Source organism: Peromyscus eremicus, chromosome 4 (genome assembly GCF_949786415.1).
Source record: "Peromyscus eremicus chromosome 4, PerEre_H2_v1, whole genome shotgun sequence".
NCBI classification, from domain to species: Eukaryota; Metazoa; Chordata; class Mammalia; order Rodentia; family Cricetidae; genus Peromyscus; species Peromyscus eremicus.
The window spans coordinates 147,971,806-147,998,955 of record NC_081419.1 but is presented as its reverse complement, the minus strand read 5'-3'; the positions used below and the strand labels follow the sequence as shown (position 1 = coordinate 147,998,955).

Genomic DNA, 27,150 nt, shown 5'->3' with positions numbered 1-27,150 from the left:
TTCTACTCCCTCCTTGAGCATGCCAGGACCCTACTGTGGTGATGGCAGTGACAACCACAGCCCAGCTCACTCAGAGCACTTCTTTTGTGGTCCTCAGAAGTCCATCACTCCACTTTTCCACTGTTAGGATACCCTGCCTAGGAAATGGTGCCATCAAGGGTAGGCTGTGTCTTCCCACAGCATTTAAACTTATTAAGACAATTCTCCACAGACATAGACACTCCCTCATTGAGACTCCTTTCCAGGTCATTCTGGGTTATGTCAAGTTGACAAACCAACCATCCTCCTCATGATGGTGGTGATGGTCAGGCTGGCTTTGCACATCTTCCTCATCCACACTGGGAAGCCACATTTCTTCTGTGCAGCTCTCCAGAGCCCAGGCTGACATGACTCCAGGGGTGTCCATCTGCCCAGATAGTTGTCCTGTGACTCCTACTGCTGGGGTTCCAGCAGAGCTTAGAGAAGCAGTTGTACCCTTAAGTCCTTTGGCCCTGGAGAAAGCAGAGCCTTTGGCTCACCCCTGGAAGCCTCAACACTGGGCATGCCATCCAGGCCCTGAGCCTGCAGTTGGTCCCCAGCTGGGTCCCTAGCCCTGTAGCTGCCTTTGTGCCCACACAAGGGAGACTCAGTTCCCCTGCTGCTCTGTGACCCTGCTTCCTGTGTCTACACGGGCACAGTTCCCTGGCATGAGGAAGGGGGAGTGATGGTGCCAGCTGCCCCAGAGGAGGAGCCAGACCACCTCGGTGACCCCTGCCTCCTCTGGGGTGTCACTGGGGGAAGCTGGTGAGAGCTGCCTACTGCAGGCAATTAAGTGAACTAATGACCCATGAAGGCTCCTGCCCTCCAGCCTGGCCATGCCTCTCCCTGCGCAGAAGCCCACAGCTTCTCACTCACTTGGCCACTGCCCACAATGACTATTAATTGTCAAGCAAGGTTTCTCATATAGGGGTGGGACTTAGGAGCTGGCTTTGACTTTTCAGGTCCACCTAGGGCTATGTATACAGTAGGTAGTTAACATTTGCATGGCCATCGGACCCAGAAACAGGACACCTTCTTTCCAAGGCATAAGAGACCTGGAGTCTTAGGACGCCTAGGCTGGAGTTGTCATGGACTTAGGACATCCCGATGCATGCATTCTGCAAACCTACAGCCAGACTCTTGCCTCATCACCCTTCAGAGAAAGTGGAGGAAACCCTGTCTCTACTCGCTGGGCTAGCCCTGATCTCTCACAGTCACACTGGGATGTACTGTGTTGGAAGACAAAGGGGAGCAGGCGGTTTTCGTCTAAATTGGAGAAAGCATAACCCCAGATACCACGAGGCCGGCTTCCCCTGCAGCCCAGCTGTGGTTTACAGACTCCGAACCCTGGCTGGGCTCCTGGGAGTCATAAGTGGTTTCCAAACCAGGCCCTTTGTGGCCTAGTGTTTCTCTGGTAGGAACTGGGAAGATGCAGGTTCAGAGCTGAGGAAAGTCATGCCCACCCTAATATAACAGAGCCTTTCAGAAGCCATCCCACATTCTGTGGAGACACTGGGAAAACCAAAGCAGCTGGCCAACAGGCCTAGGCCTGAGGGCTGCTGTCCTCTGCCCTAGACTCCAGGGCTCTGGGCTGCAAAACCAGTTCAACTAGCCATCTCAAGACCAGATGAGAGGCTAAGGGCTGCTGGGAGCAATTCCGCACCTCTGCCTCTGACAGGCTCCAGGTGGGTTATCAGACAGAGGAGCAGGAAGAACATGAGCAGAGGCAAGGGTATGTTGTGGTCATATTTATTTCAACTTCAAGTGAACTGGAGGGGCTGTGAGGCTCTTCCTGCTTCACAGAATGGAGCCTTTAACAGCCAGTCACATCTACCAAGGCATGGGCTGGCTGGGTACCCCAGTGAGCCCCAGCTGAAGCAAGGGCCTGGATCAGGAAGTGCACTCACCACAGAGGTGACCTGAGGTGGTTCTAAAGACCAGGTGGGGGACAAGGGACAGTGAGTTTGCAGAAGCCGACTTAGGAGGTCTGTGACAGCCTTCACCAGATCCCACCAAACCCTAAGCTGTCTTCTAAGAGAAGAATGGCCACTCCCATCACCACGGGTTACAGAAGGAAAAGCCAAACTCATCTCAAGATCTCATCTCTCAAATGCTTAAAACCAGTCAGCCAGTGCAAATGAGGTAAGGAACCCATGTCCCCAGGTGGGAAGTAGCGCTCACACGAGTCTGCGTCTCTTGGAGTCACGTGCCACATCATCACCCTGCTGGGCATCCACCTCACAGTCCAGTGGGGAAACCAGGTTCAGCAGCGGGTCCTCGGAGGCACGGCCAAAAAGTGCCAATAAGAGGGCCACACCAAAGCCTGTGGCTCGCTCGCCCTGTGGACAGAGAAGGTGGAAATCCTAGGCCAGGGGGCACCTTTAGGCCTCCCATATCCCTCTTTTCCACACGGAGGGCCTAGGACACGAGGCTGTGTCTTTGGCCTTCCTGAAGATGTCCTGACATGCTAGGGCCAACAGAGGAAACCAGGTGGTCAATGCCACAGCTCCGAGTGGAGAGGCCCTGACGAGGCTGGCTGGGGGGACTGCACCAGAGCAGCTACTCTGTTCCTAGTGGGGAAGAGACCAGAGGTCAGGGAGACCACAGATGGCTGGAGGCTGGGCCACAGACAATTTGACACGCAACACAGAACCTTTCTGATGATCTCAGAAGCAGCTCTGAGCTAGAGGGGCTCTGTAGGGACAGGACAGGAGGGAGGGAGGAGCCCCGGCTGTAAGGAGGAGACACAATGTGTCTGGCAGGAGTAGGTGTATCGCTTGGCCTTGAGAAGTATCCCTGAGGCACTTACAGCATGCACTGGAGCTGCGATATCCAGATGGACCCAGACCCCCGGCCAGTCGAATCCGATGTGTGAAGCAATGAAGAGGCCAGCGCAGGAGCTGGGGCTGTTGTCTCGGTCCTGAGGACAAGAGGGTGACATCTGGTGACATCCTGTTCCCAGCAGTGGGAGGAGTCTACCCTTATCCCTCAGCCATAAGCACAGAGGTACCTGCTGACCCAGATGACTGAGGAGGGCTCTGACCTAGAACAAGGCGTCTACCTCCCCCAGGACAAGGGAGGACCACCAAGAACCTGAAGGGGCAACTAAGTCAGACTCCAGTGTAGAGTCTGTTCATCGAGCATGTTCAGTGAGTGTGTCCTGAATAAAGTCACACCTCACCTCTGTACTGCTCCTGGCGCCTGGGGATACTGGTCTTCTGGCTCACAGACTCCCCAGGGGCACAGCTCCGCACATCAGTGCAGGCAGGCCCCACACCTACCGCCACTGAGTTCTTCATGTCAGCCACAGCTGAGGTGAACTCGCTGAAGTGCAGCTCAGGACAGTAGACCAGAGGGTGGACCAGGTCCCCGCACTTCCGGCCAGCCTTCACGCAGGCTACCTCCCACTCGGCACTGTTGGTGAGCACGGCTGCATGGTACTTCCCTGTGGCAATGCCCTAGACAAAGGACACAAGAGAAGCAACCATACCAGGGAGGACAGAAGAGAAACACAAAAGGCAAAAGTGGAACAGTAGACAGACAGACAGACCAAAGAAGAGGCAGAAAGGAGGGCAGAGAAAGGAACCATGAACAACAAGCAGGCAGAGCACATCCTGGTTCAACTTCATGAGGGTACGCTTCTTCACTTCCAAATGACAGCTGCTCCATTCTCACCTGCCAAGAGGGGTCCAGGCTAATGGGGGCGTAAGGGGTGACATGTGACACTCACCTGTGCTCCAGTCAATGTGGCCATGTCCACGATGATGTCAGCTCCCAGGTCTTTGCAAGCATAGGACACTCCATCGGCTAGCACCAGCCTGCCCTCGGCATCCGTGTTGTTTATCTCTACGGTCCTGGGTGGGACACAGACCCTGGTTCAGAAATGCAGCTCTCCAGAGTGCTGAGTGAGCCCTTCTGCTATTGTAGCTCTTCCTTCTCCATGACATGTGCCCTCCCCAGGAGCGTGTCAGGTGGGAGGCAGGGTGGGCTTCTCCCGCACCCTGGGTTATGCTCAAACTGACCTAGCCTGGCTCTGGGAGGAAGCCAACAGTCTAAACAACAGTTCCAGAGCTGAGAGAGGGCCGTCCTTACTTTCCTGAGTACAGAAGGTGAATGTCATCAGGCCTGGTGGCATTGGGGCCCACAGCATTCTCAGCCAAGCAGAACACAGCATGGAGGTTATCTTTGAAACCCTGAGAGGAGAAGCAGGTGAGAGGTCCCATGGTATACCGACCAAAAGCCCTGGAAGGGGAGAGCCAGGTGCTCTCAGACCTGCAGACAGCAGGAGACAGACTGGGGACCTCAGGAGCAGGAAGCGGAGCTCAGGTCTGAAGATGCAATTTGGGAAATCCCTGCTAGAAGGGGCAAAGCCCTCCAGAGTCCAGACCATGCAGCGGACTTCACTACACAGCACATGAAAACCTTGAATCTGAGGCACTCTTCTTGCCTCAGCCTCCTGACCATCATTCTTACCCCAAACAATTGCTACTGAGGACTGGCAGATGACTTTAGTTCCTCAGTTCTTCCTGCCAGTGGTCACCCTCCCTCCCCCATGGCAAGAACCAGTCTTTCCACCGCTGTGTTCCTTCAGTGAGACCCTCCATTGTGGCTGTGGGGCCTTGGGTATCCTGTGGGTCAAGTCACTGTCGTTGCTGTTCATTCTGTGACTCTCACTGAGGCACATTCCTCTTCAAGAGGACGGAGGGGAAGGTCAGTGCCAAGTGGACATGTGCGTTAACCAGGGAGGGCTCTTGTGTGAATGTGTGGGGGATACTTCCACACGGGGGAGGGGTCCTCTCAGCACCCACAAGTCATTGGCTGTAGCTTCCTGTAGGTCCAGTACCCCTCATGCCCATCAGTGAGTACCGCAGCATCGGCTGGCGCAAAGTCCAGAACAACCCTCGTTGAGCATTTCCTTTCTAGCGTGTCTTTGGTACAAACCAACAACAGGACTTCTCCAAACAGGCCCAGGCATGGCTGCTTCCTTCAGAGAACCTCTGGCAAGCTCCCTTACTGAACAACCCCTGATAAGCTCCATGGCCAGGGAAGTGAAGTGAAGTCTTGGAGAGTCAAACAGAGTCTAAAGGAGAAAAAGCAGAACTCTCGTCCTCACCTGCTTGATGGCGGCTCTGAAGGCTCCCAGGATGGCTGCAGCACCCCCGCAATCTCGCTTCATCCCCGGCATAGTGGTCTATGGTGACACGAAAGGACCAGAAGAGAGGGTATGAGTCACAGGAACATGGACACAGCAGGCAGCAGACTCTCAGGCTCCAACCTGCACGTCATATCAGGGCTCTCTGAACACCCCTACAATCACGAAACTGACCACCCAAAGAGAGTGTTCTACCAAAGCAAGAGGAAGTAATGTTCAGAAATGGTGGTGACAGATGTTTTATTTCTGTGGAGTTTTAGAGCTATCAAGTAATAGATAATATGATAGAGGGAGACCAAGGAGCTGTCCATTGGCCAGATTCACCATGACCGGGTTCAGAAGCCTGGACTCCATGCCAGCTTGGAAGCCTACACTCGGGGCCTCTGCCTTCTTCTCCACCCAAACACCATAGAAACTGAGACTCACAAGGAGTCACCCAGCCAGCACCTCAAGAGGCTTGGCCAGGCTTCCCAGTGGCAATCAGAAGGTCCCACCTCGGATGTGAGGCCCTGGAGGTGATGTGTTTGCCAATATGCCATTTGCCTGTGTTCCCCACTTACCACAGGTTCCTGTTGTGTCTACTCTGAAGAGGGACGTAGGGTAACCCCAGGCTCATGCCCATCCCACCCTCCCTGAGCATAGGCTGGCGGCCATCCTGTCAGTGACTCTGGCTAGGAGTTGAGCCCAACTATAGTCAGTCATAGTGTGCTGATTGCCTTGCCCTTGGCCCCTCCATCTCCAGTCACAGTGAGGGTACAGCCTACACAACGTCCTGCCCACTTGTCCTCGAAGCAAGCGCCCTGGAGCCCAGGCCCTCCTGCCACAGACACTCACACTCACCCCAGCCTGCTCCCACCTGCTCCCACAGCCAAGCCTTGACGCCACCTACACTCACCTCCATGGGCCACCCCTGGAGCTTTCCCGGGGAGGCCCAGGTCTGCGTCAGCTCTTCTCCTTGCACACCTTGGTCACCTCTTATGCCGTTGCCATCCAACCACCAGTAGGGGGTCTCTCCACCCTACTGTGGTCAGTTCCCTGCTGGGTCTAAGCTGTAGCCCCTGCCACCAATGTCAATGTCGCCTCCTATGAACTATTTATGTCGTTACACATGTTTATGTTGTATAGGCTTCCAACTCAAACTGACAAGTTCATATTGTAAATAAAAACAGGTCTTCAGAAGTAAGAATCTTGGCTTGAAAGGTAGGGTTTTTGGAGTCCTTATTGTATTCCATGAGGTCTGGATTTTAGCTGGAAGTATTTTTGGACATAAACTATGCTGCTTTCATAATTATGTCAAGTGAAAAGGACCCATCTTGCATGACTGAGAAGAAGCCATCTTTCTGACCTAATCAGTAACAAAGCACAGGCCTGTCAAAATGAAGAAATGGCCCTACAGGCCTGGCAGTAAACCATTTCAAAGTGACCCACCCAGAAAATGTCTATGATAGCTGTTCATGGAACACGGTGTGCCCCTGCACAGGTGTTACCTCCTAAGCAGAGAGCCAAGCTCACAGATAAAGCTCGGCTGCTCACATGAGGTCTCCTGACTCGTCTGTGTCACCTCTGTCATTATAAAGGAAAAGGTTCTCAATGCTAAGGTGCCATCTTCCCTAGTCACTTTGACACATGCACAGAAGCCATGGCTGGTGGAAATGTCAGAGCCCTGGTCCAACAGAGGCTATGGCCTGGCAGTGAACTAGGACTGACCAGCTTCCTCTTCATGCACTCCAGGAAAACCAAGTCACGGCAACCTCACTTGCAGAAGCCCCTCCATGAATCAGTAATGCTAAGTTTGGAAACTCTCCTGGGGCTGGAGAGATAGCTCAGAGGCTAAGAACACTTGCTGAGTGGACCGAGCTCAGTTCCCAGCACCCGTATGGTGTCAGAACCATCCACAGGCTTGTGTGTGGTGCACAGACATGCAGGCAAAACACTCATACACGTAAGATAAATCTCTAAAAAAGGTAAAAGTCTCACCTGCGGGTGAGTCGCTGTCTCTAGTGCATGATGGCATGCCTCTGCGGCCTCTTCCAGGTCAGTCAGAGCACAGGGCGGCCACGAGAGTGGGAGAGCAAGGGGCAGCATCACCCCCGGCTTTAACATGAGCTCTCCCGCACAAGGCAGAACTTGGAGAAACCTGTGTCTGCCACTTGACAGCCTCCCCCGGCTCAAGGACTTCTCTGATAAGCTGATGGTGACGTCAAGGAATATGAGGTTTCTGGTAGAAGGAAGTCCACAAAAAGGCACTGCTTCTGCACAGCTCTGTGTGCTGACAGCCTCCAAAGATCTACCCATCACGTACAAGACAGACATCTGAAGCTCAGGACAGCTCACTTACTGCTTTGGGCCCCATAGCAGAACAATCATTCACAAATACCACTTGTCAAGTTTGGGTAGAAGAGCAAAGACTGTTCAGGGCCATGGGCCATGCCTCCTCCTTGCTGCCATTATGAAATGTGCAGCCAGACTGTCTGGATGCATCCCCACGGTGACAGCCGGCTCTCAGCACAGGCAGCACAGGCTCCTAGCTGCCCCGTTAGGTCCCCATGAAGGAGAGATTGACAGAATGCCCAGTGCCACACGTGGAACTGTTTCTCATTTGAAAATCATATTATCTTTATCACATTTTACTATTCATGGTGCATTATTTCCAAATGGATCCCAATTTTAATTATCAATTTTAATTTACTGCACAGGACCTACAGGCCATAACCAGCATTACCAACCAAACCCACTTGGGATCAGTACTTTGTAATAGTGTAGAGAGGTCAGGAGGGATGTCTGAGGCCTCCTAGGACCTGCCACTCCACTGATTCCAATCTGCCATTGACCTCTTTGCAAACAGAGCCAGGAAAGAGTGGTGCAAGTATCCCACACGGCTTGCTCTTGGGGCACTACGTGAGCTCATGCTCCCTCTTGCTGCACTGAGTTTTATGCCCAGCCTTGAGAGGGCTGTGGAAGCATCTACAGGTCAGGCCTGGGATATTGTGTCGACCTCTGGAGGCTCACTGTCCAATTCCATGCCAGGCTGAGGCTCAGAAAGCACCCCTGGTTCACCTCGAATTGGGGTGAAATGTTTCCAAGGGTAGGGGACAAGTGGGTTGGCTAAGAACAGCCAATGTGCCACCATGGTCATTATGTGTACCACATGTTTGCAGGTTAGTGTGACCACAGGAGGACAAAGCTGGTGTCTCAGTGTTGGAGGCTGGCCTGGACCCCTGTGCCCTGGCAGCTCTTTCAGTTACCCAGAGTCTATGGCCTGCTGGAAGCTACACGACAGAGGCCAAGTGAGAGGACCTCAGGCCCAGTGTTCCTCCTGAACAACAGGAGTTACAGCCACATCAGAGGGATCCAGCCTGCAGAAGCCATGATCTGTGCTCTGACCTACCAACAAGCCCACAACAAGAGTAAGCAGGAGTTCACCTCCCACCAGAGAGAAGGGAACTGCAAAGGGCAGCACTCAGGGTGCTATGCCAGGTGCATGGCCAGGTGCATGTCCAGGAGCATGGCCAGGTGCATGTCCAGGAGCATGGCTAGGTGCAGGGCCAGGAGCATGGCCAGGTGTAGGGCCAGGTGCATGGCCAGGAGCATGGCCAGGTGCATGGCCAGGTGCAGGGCCAGGAGCATGGCCTGGGTGGGGTTTTCCAACAGCAATAAAGCAGCTACCCTTCTTCTACTTGATGTTGGAAACTAAACACTCCTCCCCCAAATCTTCAGTTGCTCAAAGTTTCAGCAGTTTCTGCTGCTATAACCATATCAACATTATCTTCTGCACTCACCTGACTTTATGGTTTCACGATTTACCCTTAAGCAGCAGCCTGTTTTTGTTTTTTTTGTTTTTTTTGTTTTTTTTTTGTGGTTGGAGTAAAAGGGCCTCTGGCCCTGGCAGACAGACTCAGCTAACCACCCACTTGTGAATGCTACAGAGGGGCAAGACTGCTGAGCTGCCAGAAGAGCTGGGACATCTATGCCTCAATCACAGCAGATGAGAAGCGTGTAACCGAACCCAAAGTCCTGTTCCTCTACTCTCTGCAAGTCTTGGAGTGTGGTGTTTTGAGACATTTTGACGCACAGATATGTGGAGGCTGTTAAAATGGATTTCAGAGATCTGAGCACATGGCCAGCACGGCAAATTCTAGAATGTGATCTAGTATTGCTTTTCAGGAGCCTCTGGTATCAATTGCCTGGGGTGACAGAAACTCCTCAGAGTTAAGTAACAGTGTTCTGGGGTTCTGAGCAGGGACCCACGAACAGCCCTGGTTCCCATGTGTATCCAACACAGACATGTGCAGGTTAGATGAAGTCAAATTCCCAGGATGAGAGAGACCCGGACAAACTTCTTTAATGCCGCAGTCCATTAGCAATTAGCAGAGACTGCGATGGAAGCTGTTTTGTGGGTTTTATCCCTATTAAAATACATTAACGATATTTGAAGTGTTAATATGCTGCCGCTCTCTTTATTTGGACTGGAATATTTTTCTTTTCAAATTTTTCAACTGGCAAGATAATATGTGTGGAATTCAATAAAAGAGAGTGTTTGCTATTGGGGTTATTTTTAAACTTGTATTATTAGTTCCATTCCCTGAGTAGTCCTGGAAATAATTGTGTTGGATAGAAGAGGAGGGATTTTAAATAAAACAATCGCCCACTCCTGATACCTAGTGTATTAGGTACTCGAACACGCTGGTCTGAACTGCACCCCAAAACCCACATCTCACCTTCCCTTTGATGCTGAGGCCACCGGTGTCATAGACGATACCCTTGCCCACCCAGGCAATGGTCTGCGTGGCCCCATCAGGGGTGTGGCTGAGGATGGCCAGAGCAGGCGGGTGGAGGGCAGCTTTGCCGACCCCATAGATTCCTGTGCAGGGAAAGGGAGAGTGTGAGGTGTATACTCCCCAGCGGAGACTTCCGGGGGCCTGCAAACTCTGGTGCTAGCTGGCCCACACTTCCCTGCAGAGCAACCCTGGATGGATCTCCCTTCCCCCTCCTGCTAGGGGCCAGTGTGGGATGGGGGAATGCAGATCCATTCCAACATCTAAGACTGCAAAGGACTATTAGGCAAGAAAAACTCACTGAGGGAAAAAAATATTGTATTGTGCCCAGGAGGAAGAGAACAGGAGTACAGAGTGAGAGGCTTCTTGGATGATGCTTCAAGGCCTCTCCTGCCCACATGGGTCCCCCTACTCTGATCTTTGAGTCTTCCTTCTCCAGCCTGCTCCCACGGCCTTTGCAACACCACCTCCCTTGCTCACTGCTTACATGCTCCAACTTCCCAAAGAATGAGGAGCTTCTTGAGCACAGAGGCTACACAAGGTACCCCGCCCAAACACTTTCAACCACGACAAGGGTGAAAATGGCCATCTGAGAAACTCCTACTCATCAGGCAAGACCCACTGCAACTGCTAAATCCTGAGAGAAACTCCCTAACATAAAGGGCCTCTGCCTCAGTGGTCAACTGGTCCATGTGTGGGGTTGGCTAAAGCAACTGGCCCCCAATGACACCGCTCATAAGCATTTGGATCCTGCAATCCCCTTTCCCTTGGATGAGGTGGTCCTAGGGTCTCATCTGTAACAGCACTCAGAAGCAACAGGGCCTTCTCAGACTAGATGGACATCTTGCTTGGTCATGGTTCACAACTCTGTCCCCAGACACCTTGCTCTGAGGTAAACACTGGCCACATTGTGACTAGCAGCTTCCCTCAGCCCCAAGTCTAGCCAGCAACAGCTTCTTTCCTGGAGTCTTCACACAGCTGTGGCCAGGAGAAACCCTAAGTCATCAGAGGGTTGTGACCAAGAGAGCTGCTTCCTGAGCCCGGAGGGACTTGGACCTTAGAAAGGACTTGTTTCATAGTCACAGACAACTGTGACAGTGACCTTTGCCTGCTCAGTCTAAAAGCCCCTCAAGACAGGCCAGTTTTCCTCCAGTTCCTAAGTACAAAGAGACCAGAGAGGAGGTGGCTTTGAGAGAGACATGAAGGTCAGGACAGACCCCATTGCATGGACATCACAGTAAAAATATTCTATATGGAGAACACTATCCACTGAGATGCCAAAAATGGCCATGAATTTGTGTATTCGAGGAACAGAAGGCCCTGCTGAGCTGGCTCTGAGCAGGGGTGTGGAAGGCAGGAGGAGATCAGGCAGGAAAAGGACATGGGTCTAGTGGCTCCCAGGATCAGCATCAGAGCCTGGAAGGTTGCCCCTGTCTCCCCCAGGGATGCTCTGCCTCCCAGATGAGTCTTGGACTGGAACCAAGGCTGATTCCCTTCAGGTCCAAGCAGTATGAAACTTGGGACTCTGTACCAAATGTCCCCACTGCTAGCCCTGCCATCCGGGTTCCCCCAGCCTCTCTTGAAGGGTAACAGCTGTGGGAGGGCAGCTCTACGCACCTCCAAATCCTCTGGTCTTCAGCTGCTCATCCCGGATGATGGTGGGGGTGATCCCCAGCTCCTTTCCAACTTGAGTAATCTCCTGGACATATTCATGGAAAAACAACACGAGACACGTGAGTCAAGGCAAGGCTGGGACTCATGCCAAAGATGAGTCTGTCCATGGCTTCGTGATGGGAAAGGAGCCACTCAGAGGCCAGTGGCTGCACCTCTCATGATTAAGTCTGGGGGGAAGGCTGGCCCTGCACATTCAGCTTCCTGCAGCTGGTGGTCCCCGTCCTACAGACAGCCCCAGCGAGGCTCCATCCTACCCCTGCACTCAGCTGAGGATGCTGACCTTTTGGAGAAAGATGGACTCTAGAATTTGATGGAAACAACACGGGGATTTCTGGGCATAGAAAGCACCAACTTCAGGCTTCCTTGGCCTCTCCTTGTGGTCAGATGCCCCTCTCTCCCCACATCAGCTTGTCCCTCTTCTAGAAGGAGAAGGCCACAAACCTCAAGGAAGATGTCTGTGTTCATCTCATTGCATGGTGTGTCCACAATGCGGGCGGCTAGCCGTACAGCTTCTGCGGCATTGGTTAAACACTAGGAAAAAAGGAAGTTCACCACTAGGACCCGGGGACAGGGTGGGAAGGAGTGTCCTTTCCTCGTCCAGTCCCCCAGGGACCAAAGACCTCAAAGACATAAGACTCTAGGAGAATGCAGTGGGCTGCTCACAGCCATGGAGGTAGCAGGTGGGAACAGGAGCTTTGGAGATCACCCCAGGGTGTTGAGGGGTGCTTCCCATGAGTCCCCTGGAGGCACAGAGGTCTACCACCTTGTCTTCTTTGTCACTGAGTGGTCTACTGGGGCATGGCTGTGGAAGGAACCGGACCAAGCTCAGTCTTAGGGAACTCATGAGTCTCAGAAGACCAAGGAGAAGACAGAAACCTGAGATCATGGACCCCCGCCAGACCTCTGGTCCTGTGCCAAGAAGGACAATTCAGAGACAGCCCAATAGTGACTGAAGATGCTGGGTGTGTCGAGAGAAGTGTGGTCCCATGTGTCTGCAGAGCCAGCACAGCCCTAGACCCCTGCCTGCCCACCTTTCTCTGCCATAGGGCCTTCCTCTTAGCTAACTTGAGCATACCTCTACCTTCATTTAATCTCATGTACCCAAAACCTCTGAAGGCGGGGACAGCTGGCTACGTCAGTGCCTCTGTGCTGGCCGGAAGAAACAGATATTAAGGGGCTTGCGGAGGCGCAGGGCAGCAGCTTGAAGTCCATCATCGCCTCCCCCGGACTTGTATGTCAGGAGGGCAGGCGCAGGTCGATTCTGCCAGCCGGCCACCGCCCCCGCTGTCTGATCATCACACGAGCCACGGCCTGTCCCAGGTAATTAAACCTCGAAGGCTCCGAGCAGAGACCTGGGAGCTGACAGCTCAGATATGAGCTGTGCTTGTGAGGCCCCTTCCACCTGTCAGCAGGCGGCGGCCTGCGTGGGATGTGTGTTGGGCCGAGGACTGGCCTCAAGGGAGGCAGGGATGACCCTGTAGACCCTCCACAGGCACAGAGCTCCACAAAGCAATGAGTGAGAGTGAAGAGAATGGAAGCCTTAGTTTCTACATGACAAGAAAAGCAAAGTCCATTCGCTTTTCTGTACGTGTTTACGTGAGGCCTGCTACATGTCAGGCAATGTGACAGACTCTCAGGTGACAGGGGGCAATGCCAGCAGAGACAAGGGTGAAGCAACAAGTCGAAGTCCACAGGACCCAGAGCTCTAGGACTGGAGGTTGAGGGGACACCTTACTGAGGAAAAGGAGGAGGCAGCACCGGGTGTCCAGACATGAACATACCCGGCTAGTTGAGGGATGAGGGAGTCTGCTGTGGGAGGGTGGGAAGCAGGGAAGGGATGGAAGCGGCCAGGGCCAGCAGTGTGCAGAAAGAAGGGAGGGCCATGTTCCAGGCTAGGATCTGGAAGAAGGTGAGCCTGCAGCTCCAAAGGAACTCCCCAGAGACAGGGACAGACATGGTCTCAGTGGCCACTGCCAGGTGAAGTCCAGGGGCACCTCCCAGAGTGGAGGCAGTGAGGCCAATGGGGAAGAGAATGCAGGAGGATGAAGGCAGGTTGGGGGAGCAGCAGAGAGACAGGGGCTTGAGAATTGGTGGGCATGCTTCCAGGAGGGATGGCCACACCGTGGCCATCAGAAACAGAGAAGGGGCCCAAACCAGGTTGGGTGGGTGGGTAGAGAAAGGAAGTGAAAACAAGCAAAGCCACCAGGCTGTTTTCAGGAACACACAAAGCTGATTCAAGATGGCAGGGGCAGACCCCACCTTCTCTCTAACTCTCCCAGAAAGACAGAGGACAAAGCCCCCAAGTAGGGGCTGGCTTGGGGCTCAAGGTGACAGCCTTCCTGAGACCAAAGTGGAGGGACAAGCTGGTCTCTGGCTGTTGGGTGGGAGTGACCCCAAAGCAGTGGGCTTTGTGGGAAGGCAGCTCCACTGACTGACAGGTTGGGGATGGTTTCCGGCCTGCACAGGTTGACTTAGGCTTCAGTGAGACGACACACAATAAAGTGCTCCCCAACCAAGGGTCAAACAGTGCAGAATCAAAACACAACTGCACCAGGTGCTGAGCAGGTACTCTACAAACACCGATGCGACAGAACAGGAACCCAAACCACAGCACAACAGCAGCCTGCGGCAGAAGGGCCTGCTGCATTTTGGGGGAGCAAGGGAGGGGAAGAGTTCTCTCCACCTGAGCTCCCAGGAGGCAGTGTGCCCTCTAGACACCCACTTGCAAGGTGGACACTTCCACCGGGCCATTGTCTTGTCCCACCAGGAAGAATTCCACCACAACCGTCCTCTTCTCTGTGCGACGGGATGCCCCTGAGCGGAGTGTGAAGAGTGGGAAGGCCCGGGCCAGGGCACAGGCGGAGGCGAAAACCTCAGGCTGTTCACAGACCATCTGTAGTGAGAGAGGAGGAGGGTGGGGCTGAGGCTACCGCGGGATGCCACCGGGACTGTCCCAACACCAGCGCTACAGTGGACAAACCCAGAGGTCTGTGACCCACAGTAACCTGAGGCTACGTGAGAAAAGTGTCTGCCACCAGATGTTGTCTGCTCTTTCCCAGACGCAGGAGCAAGGCACACACATAAGCCCAGGCCTCCATCAATCTAAGCTGGCCTCCCTGATTTGTCACGCGAACTGATCTGGTGTAAATCACTTTGTGGTTGAAGAGTTAGAATGGGAGGTCACATGGACCAGCACGCTCTGCCTGGGGTGGGCCACTGGCTTTCTGAGTACACTGAAGGGCCAGCACAGTGGGGCCCTTGCTCAGCACTCACCAGGATACACCGGTGGGTTCCAGGTGGCAGGCAGGTTCGCACAAGCCTGGTGATGAAGTGGGCGGCGGAAGGGCTGTTATGCCGGCTCACCCTGGAAGGCAGAGCTGCCACTGTGGCACAGTTCAGGTAGAGGGGACAGCTGTCCGTGGGGTTGGGGTTGAGCGTGGCCAGAGCTGCCTGCCAGAGCTAGATTAGAAAGGAGACAAGAGACGGCTTCAAAACGTGTTGTGTCAGGAGATGCCCTACTGGCCACGCCTGCTTGTCTACAGCACCCTGGCCCTTCCACCCTCGTGGGACTGCGCCTCGAGCTGGCAAGGCCTGTCTGGGGACCCTCTGCTTCAAACACTTGGAAGCCCGGCTCCTGGGCCTTGGCCAGTTTCCACAGAAGCGGGTCTCGAGGCCAGAGGCCACGCGAAAGACTGCCACTGGGTTTTCTGGAAGGCCAGGCCCGGCGGCGGCACCAGGTGGCTCGGCCTGGGCAGGCCGGCGACACAGGCCGGGCCTCGCAAGGCCAGGGCCTTCGGGACAGGCGGCCTGGCCTGTGACGGGCCTGCGCCCAGGGCCCGGCGGGGCGCGCGGGCTAGGCGGGGCCTGTGTCGCGGGGCCTGGGCTTGGCGGGCGCATGGCGGCCGCGGCCCGCTCACCTCCTCGGTGACCCGGGGCTGCAGCTTCCCGCGGACGTGGCTCCAGGGCACGCGGTGCAGGTGTTGCAGCTGGCCCAGCAACAGCAGGGGCCGGTTCTGGGGGTCAGCGTCCCCGGCGCTCGCCTGGAACTGCAACCCCACGCTCGCCATCTTCCCCCCCGCGCCCCCGGCCCGGCCGCCCAGCACCCTGCGCCCCGCTCCGGCCCGGCTCGGCGCCGCCCCGGCCCGCCCGGCCTCGGCGCCCCGCCTTCGCCGCCGCCGCCGCTGGGCCGCGCCGCCCTGCAGGGCCCACCCGGGGCGCGAGGGGGCGCCGGCGGAGGCGGGGCGCGGGCCGCACTGCGCCTTCCGGGCCACCGTTGGGGTCGAGTGGCGCGCGAGCCCCTGGAACCGCTCCAGCTCCAGCTCCTACCCAGGCCCGCCGCCTTCCAGTAGGTCCCGGGACACGATGAAGCCTTCCATGCCAGGGGCGGCCGTGGCTACTGGGCCAGACAATTAGGCATTTTCAGGTACCCCCTTTTTCAGCGTAGGCCGCCTCCTCAGCCTAACCCTTGGCAGAAAGGTCACCGAGCAGCAGCAGTGCGAGCAAGCTGCCCCTACAGCCTGCACTTGGTCACCTATGTGAAGAAAAGTTAGCAGTGTGGGGACGTTATGGGAAGTCATTTGAAAGGAGCCAACACTGCCCAGGTCTTGACTGCTCCAGGCATGGTGCTGGCACCCCTCAGTGACCTCCAGTCTTGTATGTCACTCTTGATCTGAATTTTTTCTTTAATAACCGTCTTTACAAGTAGCAACACGAGATGGCTCAGCGAGAAAAAGACCTGAGTTCTAACCCTGTATCTAGAAGGAGCAAACCAACGTCCATAAGTTATCCATTGACCAAGAAGCACCCACTCACACCCACAACCACACACACACACACACACACACAGAGGCAGAGAGAGACAGACAGAGACAGAGACAGACAGAGAGAGATAGAAAACTATATAAATAAAAAAATTAACCTAGCCAAGCCAGATTCATAGCATAGCATTCCATACCACCTGCCTTGCTGTCACTACCCACAAGCTACCTATGGTGTCCTCCCTCAGGTTTGAAGGGTTCTGTGGCAACACACAGGTCAGAGCAGGCCAGCCCTGAAAACAGGCATGGAAGGGACACCACAAAATAGTAGCTAAATAAGCAGAGGGAATTCCTTCGAAACATTAGCTTGCCTGACACAAGAGTCAACGCTAATTGGATCTTATTTTCTTGAAAAAGATTTTTTTTACAGCAACTGAATGTTTTCACACATTTGTAAAGGGTACTAAGTGTTCCTCGAAGATCTATCCTGATTTTAAGGTGTTTGCAAATACAGTGTGAGGCACAAGGCACTCAGGAGGGGCCAAGACAACTTGCAATCTACCTAGAGGGTGGCAGGATCAAGGTGATCCTTGTGAGCAAAGAAGGACTTCACAGGCCAGTTCACAGCAAGATGTTCCCAGGAATGACACTGGGGGTGGGGGTTGGGGTGGACAGACAGGATGACAGAGAGTGAAGAATGGGAGCCTGGAAGTGAGCAGGGAATCTACCCACTCTACAGATACTACAGACTATAAAGAGATCCAAGAAGCATTTCCGAGGGGTTGGGAGATGGGTTGGTGTAGGAAGTATTTGCCATGCAGGCATAGGGTCTGCGTTTGAATGCCCAGTACTCATGTAAAAAGATGGGCTGTGATCCCAGCACTGAGGAGGCAGAGGCTGGAGGATTCCTGGAGCTCACTGACCAGCTAGTCTTACCTAACTGGTTAACTTCAGGTTCAGTGAAAGACACTGCCTCAAAAAGAAAGGTGGGGTGCTGTGGGATGTTCTGTATGGCAAATGTGTTGCTAATTAGTCAATAAATAAAACACTGATTGGCCATTGGCTAGGCAGGAAGTGTAGGCGGGACAAGGAGGAGAATAAAGCTGGGAAGTGGAAGGCTGAGTCAGAGAGAGACACTGCCAGTCGCCACCATGACAAGCCACATGTGAAGATGCCGGTAAGCCACGAGCCATGTGGCAAGGTATAGATTAATGGAAATGGATTAATATAAGCTGTAAGAACAGTTAGCAAGAAGCCTGCCACGGCCATACAGTTTGAAACCAATATAAGTCTCTGTGTTTACTTGGTTGGGTCTGAGGGGCTGTGGGGCTGGCAGGTGAGAGACATTTGTCCTGACTGTGGGCCAGGCAGGAAAACTCTAGCTACGAATGGCGTCCAACGTGGTGGCAAGAGTTTCCACCTAAAAACTGAGAAAAAAAAGATTCTAAAACGGAGCTAAAAACAGCTTCCTAATTGTCTCTCTCAAATGAGCGGCAGCTGCTGGTTTGAGCTACTGGTGGGTTCCTAGCGTGTGCGCTCGATCTGCAGTATAGGGGGAATGAGGCCTCTGCAAGTGGCACATTAAGTTGTGTGGTGGATTTAGCCTTTGCTAGTACAAAACAAAAAAAGAGGTTTCTGGGCTACACGCTGCTTGGATAAAAGCATAGACCCACGATAGCTCCCAGAGCTGGTGGAAAAACTACCACCACCATGTTGGGAAGCTGAGGTGGGCGGAGCCACAGCTGCTGCAGTTTAAAGCAATAGATTCACAATAAGACAGATTCAGATGTAATACTTTACAATGTGTGTAAAATATACGTAGGCTTGAAAGAGACAAGAAAGGTGATATATACAGATATAGAAACAAATACATAGTTTTAAAAAGTAAAGTCTTTAAAGAGACAGTAAAATTAATATAGAAAATAAGCCACGTAAAGATGAATATTGCACAGAGAATCTGGATTGTGTTGTCTTTGGGATTTTTAACTGCAGAAAAATATTTGATCGTAAAAGATGTTGAGTTAAACCAATTTGTATATTTTAAAGATACCTTGACTTTAAAATTTGGATATAAGGATATGTTGCCTTGGAAAGGAGACTCTGCTTTTGTTCCCACAGAAAGCCAAAGGCTATGGATTTGTTCCAGATTTAGATACATCAGGTTTGACCAGCCAAGACCCCCTGAAAGGTCTCCGATGACACCATGGCCCAGACGATCCAACATCCAGAATGGTTTGAAGGCAACTGGCTCAGACAATACAGCCTCATGGACTATTCCATAATCCTAAAATTTTCTTTGTGTCCCCATGAGATACAGCGCCCCCCTCCAGCAGGAAGTAGTAAGAGAAGCTACACCCAAATTCCCAAATTATGTGTAATTTTACTTTGTTAAGGTTAAAACCTTCCTTTTTGAAAAAAAAAAGGGGGGGGAAGTGCTGTGGGATGTTCTGTATGGCAAATGTGTTGCTAATTAGTCAATAAATAAAACACTGATTGGCCATTGGCTAGGCAGGAAGTGTAGGCGGGACAAGGAGGAGAATAAAGCTGGGAAGTGGAAGGCTGAGTCAGAGAGAGACACTGCCAGTCGCCACCATGACAAGCCACATGTGAAGTTGCCGGTAAGCCACGAGCCATGTGGCAAGGTATAGATTAATGGAAATGGATTAATATAAGCTGTAAGAACAGTTAGCAAGAAGCCTGCCACGGCCACACAGTTTGAAACCAATATAAGTCTCTGTGTTTACTTGGTTGGGTCTGAGGGGCTGTGGGGCTGGCAGGTGAGAGAGATTTGCCCTGACCAAAGGCCAGGCAGGAAAACTCTAGCTACAGTGGGGTCTGTGGATAAGATGCTTGTCGACAAGCCAAGCCTGATGACCTGAGTTTAATTCTCAGTTCCCTCATGGGAAGGAGAGGACCAACTCGGATGGGTTGTCTTGGACCTCCATGAGTACTGTGTCACACTCAAGCAAAAACACAAACACAAAATAAATATATAAGTAACTGTAAAGACAAAAATCTGCCCAAAAACCAAACAAAAACAAAGATGGAGATTCACTAAGGAAAGACACATAAAGTCAGCCTTTGACCTCTGCATGTACACACACACACACACACACACACACACCAGCATTTCAGACAGTAGGGCCTGGCAGCCTTGTGACTGCTAGGGAGTTGAAGGAGGAGAGAGGCTACTCACAGGTCATCTGGAACACTTTCAGAACCCGCTCCCCAACACCCCCAGAATTTATGAATAGAGGAAATGACCTCTGTGAACCACAAAGATGAATGAGGTGGGTCAGTTCAGCCAACATTTATTGAACACTTACTACACACAGATCAAGGGAGGAGTTAGATGTTTCATATGAGCAAGGATTCTTGATTCCTTATTTTACGCCACCCCCACCCCCGAAATCAAAGAAATCCAAACCAAACAAAACATTCCACTTTGGATGCCTACAGATTTCTTCAAGACAACACATGTGACAGATACAAGTTAAGTTTCAGGAAACCGCTTCCCCTCTCCCAGCAGACTTCACAGACACTAGCATAAATAAGACAGGGCACTTGGTTTAGATACATTTTTATGAAGGTGTTAATCCACGGCTCGGGATACACCTCCCTGTCAAGGAAAAATTCAACTTCTAATTATTATTTTTTCTGAAAACAAATGGCCAGACCCTGCAACCCAAGAGTTTGCAACTTACAATTTTGATGACTTGAAACCAATTCCACACCCGGGCATTCAGCCGCAGTGCAGAAACAGCCGAAAAGTTCAGAGGCTTCTGGAAGAAAGCAGAGTAGAGTTCTCAGGAGTTGCTAAGTCACATTCCGGGACATGTCCATTTAGACTCACTGATCCACAGGTTTTCTCAATGCTCGTTCCTGGCATCTTCACTTCCCTGTCATATACACAGTCACATATTTATTTTGGTGCTGGAGACTGAGCCCCAGGGTCTCAGCATGCTAGGCAAGCGCTCTGCCACTGAATCACATCCCTAGATCTCTTCATTTTTCATTTTGAGACAGAGTCTCAATGTCACTAGACAGGTCTTAAACTCATCTCTAGCCTAGGCTGGCCTTGAACTTGCAATCCTCCTGCCTCTGCCTCCTCAGTCCAACAGGAAACATCAGTTTTGAACAGTTCTAGGCCGTTACCTCCAAAGAGAACACTAGTGTGTGAAAGCTGCTGCAGGGTGTGGATGGGAGGTGTCACACAGCCACAAAATCCAGACACCCAGTTGCTGGGACAGGACTGAGCAGGGAAGGCCCTGTGGCCTGGGACAGACCTTTGGCTTGGGTCTTGAGGGATGAACTGAAGTTTTCTGGCAGTCTGATCCTGCTTCAGGAAGTAACTGTTCATAGGGTGCCCTGGGGTGGTAAAGGACACAGTCCACTTGGGACATCTGAACTCACATGGCTGGACCCAGTAAGTGCCTAAGATAATACTCAGCCATAGGGCTGTGCTTGTCCTTGTACACCGGTGGGAAGTACCTCAGCTAGGACTCAAGTGAGATAAGAGCAGACTGATTGCTGTTGGCAGTGATCTACGTTAGCATGAAGGAAGTGGAAGCCAGCTTCTGGTCTGCTGATCCCCACTCTATGACACTTTCCCGAAGCTACCAGCCTAGAAGGGAGCCCAGACCAGCAAAGACTGGAATGTTTACGTGACCTCCCTGAGTGCTGCTTCAGGCTGTGATGTCTGTCTTGCCTCTCTGCACCATGTCCTGAGTTCCCTAAGATGAGGAAATGCCTTGGCTACATTCTGTAACCGGTGGTACCAGACGGTTCACTTCTGCTCACACCAGAGTCCCCTGAAGAAAGAGGAGCTCACTGTTGTGGAAAACACATTTCTCTAGAATATTAAAAAAACAAAAACAAAAACCTTCACTAACTATGGAAAGTTAAAAAACTAGTACAATGAAAACACTTTTGTGCCCTTCAGCAAGACTATGTATGTTTATAATCTGTACACAGTCATGTGTACATATATGTGAGCATATTCTTTCCTGCACTATTTCAAGCAGATTGCACACACTTATCCCTGTGAACCTCAGGCTGTGTCTTGAGAACAAGGACACTGGTTGGACCATGTCATCCCAGCAACAGCCACTCAGACCCACTGCAGAGTCGACAACAGCATCCTCTAGCACTGTCTTCCTCGTTGTCCTCAGACATCCTCTGTGGCTTTTGCCTTTAACATCCAGAATCCAAGCAAGGATCAGGCGTTCCATTTGGCTTGTCAGATTCTCTAGTCTCCCTGAATCCCGAATAATCCCCGTTCTGTCTCTCACAAGGCGGCTGTGTCACGTAAAAGGCCCTCCAGTTTGCATCTGTCTGCCTCCTCACGATTAGATTTGGGTTAAAAGTGTTTGGCAAAAACCTCTTTATGCTTTCCACTGTCCCTCATGAGGAGGTACAGGATCTAAGTGTCGATTACATTTGGTTTAAGTGGGGTCTGAGGGATCTCTTCATGGTCAAAGTACAGTTCCCCTTTATAAATGATAGAATTAAAAGGCAATGTCTGCTTTACAAACCAAGTTCTGCTATTCATAACCTCCATTTCTGTCATCCATTTTTATAAAAAAATTTTTTGGAGACAGGGACTCATATAGCCTAGGATGTTCTTGAACTCATTCAGGTACCTGAAGTTGACCTTGAACTTGTGATCCTCTTGCCTGTTCTCCTAGGATTGCTAGGAGTGCTGGTGCATGCCATTATCAGCTGGGAATAAACTCAGGGCTTCATGCATGCTAGGCAAGCACTCGACCACCTGGACCACATTCCCAGTCCTTACTTCCCTCATGCAGTAGCAGCAGCTGCAGAGGACTCTGGCTCGCACTGGTCTCGTTTCCTCAGGAGAGACGAAAGAAACTAACCATGATGTTACTGTTAATTTGGTGTTCTGAACCCAGGCACCAGAAGAGACATTTGTTTTCATCCACTGTGAGGGGTACAGTGTCTCCCCTGCTAGAACCTTTCTCTTTTCCTCATGGGGAAATTGCACCCCCCTCGCAGGGCTGGAGGGACACTTTGGGGCTGCCAGCATGTTCTGGTGTTCAGTGTCTTCAGTGTCAGTGGAGATCCAGCCCTAGTCCTGTACCAGGTGCGACAACAGTCCTGCGGTTTCAACCTGTGGCTGTTATTTCTGAGCAGTGGTCTCCTTCTCACCCCTCGGACTGGCTACATCATGTAAATCCAATAGAGTGAAAATGTAGAATTTCTATCTCCAAAAGGAACAAGGCAGGGAACTGAACCAAGCATGAGGCCCTAGGGCACCAGCACCCTGCCTCCATGTCCTTATTGAGCACTCACAGGTATTTGCCTGCCTGTCTTCAATACAGTTGCTCAGGCTGGTGGCAGCCCTATTGAACTGGTTCACCTGTCCATCTAACACATTCTTACAGGTTTGTTTGTAAGTTTGGTCTGGAATTATAAGATGATTAGCTCACTCTGTTCCTTCTTGCCCAAATTCTAGCAGCCACTTTTCCAAGATGCTGTGGCTCCTTTGGGTAGCATTGTGACTGGCTGGTTGGTTAAGTGGGAGCACACTAGATCCTACCTCCCTACTTGCCATGGGGTCCTTGCTTCTGGTCCTTTTGTTGGGCTTAGATGGACCAACATAGGACAACATGGACTTGTAGACTCCTTCCATCCTGATCCCTCTGCAGGATTCTTCCTGCCACCCACCTACCCTCCCATGGATGATCATTTGCTTTCAACAACCATAAAGAGCACCAGCTCTATTCCTGACCACACACTTGCCATTTCTTTATTCTTTTTATGCTTGCAATATGCTCACCAACATGTCAGGAATTCATTTCTGTGTGGTTTATCTGTGATAGGCACTTAGGTTCATGTTTTTGTTCAGGTGGAGGCTTGCTCTTCTTGCTTCTTGTTCTATTTTCTTTTCTGAATACATGAAACATTTATACAGCTCAGAAATCCAAGCTGTAAAAAGGAATGCTCCAAAAGGGGTCGTTCCTGTCCCGGCTTCTATTCATCCCTTTACCCCCACAGGTAGCCATTTCTATTAGTTTCTGGTTTATCTTGCCTGCCTCTTCTTTGAGAAAAATATAGCTCCTACCACCATGCATCTTACACAAAAGGTGCCACACAATCTTTTGCACTGAGCTTGAAAAGCGCATGTCGTGCACTCTCATCTCTTCAGCAGTCTTCACTCTCTGCCATCAGAAGGCCAAGAGAGAACGTGTTAATAACAGTGTACTAGCAGAACCATTTATGAACAAGTTGAACCTGGTCCTTTGGATACTAGGTCTTGGGACTTCCGGAGAAGATGAGGGGCTGAGTGAGTCCCTGAATTAGCCTCCAAGCTCAAGGCAGCAATAACTCTCATGTCTCAGGAACTAAATTCCTATTTACCTCGAACACCAGCACAATTATTTTTGTAGTTGCAAAAGTTTTCGAGGGCATATTGAAGACCTAGAGCCTTGGGACTGGGAGGTTGTAGGAAGGAAGAGGGAAATGATTAACAGCAACTACAGTCCCACATTCCCTTAAGCAAACTCAACCTGTGAACACGGAGACTTACAGAAAAGCAAAATGGGGGTAAATGTTTATTCTGATCAAATCTTTTCCTGAGGAAAAACCTTCCCCGGCAGGATCCTGTTAGAAGGCGGATTTCTCCAGTGTATTGAAATGACTCACTCCAACCTGCGTCACATTTACTTCCCAAACACCCTTGTGTTTATTACACATCTATCTGTGCTATCCGACGCAGACCTTTCAAAAAGAATCATAAATCTGTTGCTGAGGATTTGGGCAATTGAGTGGTGTGAGGAAAGGGTGGGGGAGGCAAAGAGCTAACCTGAAATTCTTTGTTGTCTGGAACAGTGAGTAATGAGAAGCAAAGTCAATATTTTCTTCTCACTGAATCTGGAAGGTCCCTTATTTCAGGCTGGTTCAAAGTTATGGATGGAAAATTCTGGGTCTTTAAGGCTGGTTCATAGTTATGGAATGAACATTCTGGAAGGGCCTTTATATAAGGTTAGTTTATAGTTATGGATGCAACATTCTGGAAGGGCCCTCATTTCAGAATGGTTCATAGTTATAAATGGAAAGTTTTGGAAGGTCCCTTATTTCAGGCTGGTTCATAGTTGTGGATGGAAAGTTCTAGAAGGTCTCTTATTTCAGGCTGGTCTGGTTATGAATGGAGCTTACTGAAATGCCTTACATTACAGTGCAGGCTGAAATGTTAGGTCTCAGCCATTTATAAAACTTGACTGGCATTCTAGCTCAAGCACAGAAAAAAGCGTTCTACTCAGACTCATGGTTTTCCAGCATCTTCATAACATGGTAACACTTAAAACACTACCCAGGAGAACCTGCAAAGGGCGTTTTGAAGCCCGCTTCTCCCCATGCCAGGTACACTCAGCAAATATGTGCTTTAAGGTGCCATTTTCAACCAGGACTTATTTGTTGCATTAAACTCAGTAGCACATGAAACTAGATGACACCAAATCTTCAAATGAGACGCTACTTTCATTTCCCAGGACGCTCAGGGCTACAGACCAGGAGGTAGCCTGGTGCTGTGACCCACACTCCTTAGGGAAGATTCTGGAAATTTGAGAGGAAGGCATGATGCAGTCAGTAGCCAGCTGGGGACTCAGAAAGTCTGGGTCCTGCTCTCCTGGTCTGTCTGCACTACGGGCTGGGGGCTTGGGCAGCTCCCAGTTGAGCAAACAGAAAACATATGCCTCCGTAAGGCGGACTTGAGGGCTGGAGTTCTGTGTAAATCTAATTATGAGCATGAACCGAAGACGCTGTCACTGTTTAACTCATCCGACCTTTTAAATGGATAACCAACCTTGAGGCTTAATTGGATTTAAAAAAAAAATCAATTTCTAGCCATCACATAGTGTTGAAATGAAGTACCACATTCTCAGGCAATTGTAAAATCAGGTCTGCCCAAGACAATTTTTTATTATTTACAACTTTAAAATGACATTCTCCATCTCTGTGAGCATTTTGTGCACACATATACCTTTCGTAAACAACTACAAGCTCACACGTACGCACTACGTGGGTCACCACCCCGTCACTCCTCTTCTGTTCGGCAGCAGGCTGGTTCATCGGCAGCAATCTCTTCGCACCAATTACACAGAGGCTGAACTGGGGATAATGGCTCACCACTGTCTGCAAATCTCTCTTAGCTGCAGCCTGGCATCATCTTTGTAATAAGAAAAAAACCCTTGAGGAAGCTTTTTACCAAATCACATCTTGACCATTAAATCTTTCTTGAAGAAGGTCATTTAATTTTATGGAAAGAAATGAACAATTAAAATGGAATAAGCAGAAAGGAGTGCTGGTCTAGAAATTAGGAAGCTGACAATTCCAGTTCTGAGTTACACTGGCCTTGTGACCATAGCACATCTGGGCATGGGTCTCAGTTTCCCTGTCTGGAAAAGGGGAAGGCTCAGTGTGGAAGGGCGTTCTTTGTCCCCCACAGTGGATAGAAACAGAGGTCTGATGCCCTGGGTCAGAACACTAAGTTAAAAAAACAAGCATTTGATTCCCTCAGCATTTCCTGGGAAAATGAGACCAAATGATACAAACAGGGCCCTTGGCCTCTATCACATCTGTAAATGAGAAACAGTGATTACTAATGGTGGAATTTGGATGGTTAGCTTAAAGCAATTATAGAATTATAGTTGACAAACAGAAAATGCTAAACCCAGTGGTCTGCTTTAACAGAGCCTGATTTCAATGTGCATTCTCAAATGGAGCCTTGTTTAAATAGCCCATCTTTGCCAGATTATGGAATGAAAGTGGAGGACCACACAATTATCTCAGTATTCAGGACAGTCCAGGGAGCTCATTTGCACAATTGGACAAATGATTATTTTCTTTTGCCCCAATTGGCCAGATAATTGTGCACGAGTCTCTGCCATTTGGCTCTGTGGAATGTCCTTGATGTGGTAAGAAAACCCAGCACAGCCAGGTTTAGCCTGTCTGAGGGTCTGGAGGTAGGGACTAGATGCACACAGCTGGCGTCCCCCAGTCTAAGTCTAAGCCCCAAATAGGAAGCACTTCTACACAAGCTGTCTACATGCCCACCGGTGCCCTCATTAGCTTGTCCTGACACCCATCAGCTTGCAGGGTCTGCTTTCCTTCAGTTTCAAAACAACTAAACAAAAACATCAGATACAAGGTTAAAGGTGCTGTGTGGGTGGTCAAGAGAATTCAGAGAAAACCCAGAGGTTTCAAAGGGCCAATAAACACAGAAACACACAACTGAGACCCACACTTATATGCACTGAGCAGATCGAAGCTCCCAAATACACATCAGATGAAGCAGAGCTGCCCCCTTAGAAAAAATTAAACCCTACTGTGTAACTACAGATGCTGCTGTCCCCTCTTTACCCACTTAATAGCAGCCCACCATGAAAAGGTTTCTTCACATTCCCATATGGCTGAGATACAAGGAACTCTGACCGTCAAAGCAAGGAGGCTCACAGCTGGCAAGCTGTTATGGCTTTCACATGCCTCTGGTTCGGTAGGTAGGCTGGCTCTGACTTCACAACGGCAAACACATGAAGAAGGCTGCTCTTATTTCACAGACGATGTTCACCACAATTAGCGGAGTGACTTCATACACAGCTAGTCCTCCAACAGTCAAGATGAGACTCAAAGGGATCATACACCTCTACTGTCCACCAACCCTGACCCGGTGCCCAAGTCTCAGGGCAGTTTGCTTAATGGCAATGTCCAATTGTATGCACACACTCTTGTGCGACCATCTGAAGCCCAAATCACC

At 51.0% G+C, this 27,150-nt stretch overlaps 1 protein-coding gene and 1 long non-coding RNA gene across 3 annotated transcripts; one reads left to right on the top strand and one right to left on the bottom strand.

Annotated features, from left to right (window-relative positions):
• Positions 1-1,751: 1,751 nt before the first annotated feature.
• Npepl1 (aminopeptidase like 1) lies at positions 1,752-15,690 on the bottom strand. Of its 2 annotated transcripts, XM_059262029.1 has the most exons (12): positions 15,537-15,690; positions 14,893-15,078; positions 14,342-14,512; positions 12,061-12,150; positions 11,563-11,644; positions 9,889-10,031; positions 5,132-5,209; positions 4,111-4,211; positions 3,749-3,872; positions 3,300-3,476; positions 2,828-2,938; positions 1,752-2,357 (listed from the first exon to the last, which is right to left on the bottom strand). In XM_059262029.1, the coding sequence occupies exons 1-12, from the start codon at positions 15,684-15,686 to the stop codon at positions 2,196-2,198; spliced, it is 1,575 nt and encodes a 524-aa protein (XP_059118012.1). In that variant the 5' UTR covers positions 15,687-15,690; the 3' UTR covers positions 1,752-2,195. The 2 variants fall into 2 exon arrangements, with proteins under 2 accessions (XP_059118012.1, XP_059118013.1); XM_059262030.1 differs by lacking the exon at positions 14,342-14,512.
• Positions 15,691-15,896: 206 nt separating this feature from the next.
• LOC131910028 (uncharacterized) lies at positions 15,897-18,768 on the top strand. Its single transcript, XR_009378966.1, has 2 exons — positions 15,897-16,042; positions 18,495-18,768. It is a non-coding gene; the product is annotated as an uncharacterized LOC131910028 (long non-coding RNA).
• Positions 18,769-27,150: the final 8,382 nt, after the last annotated feature.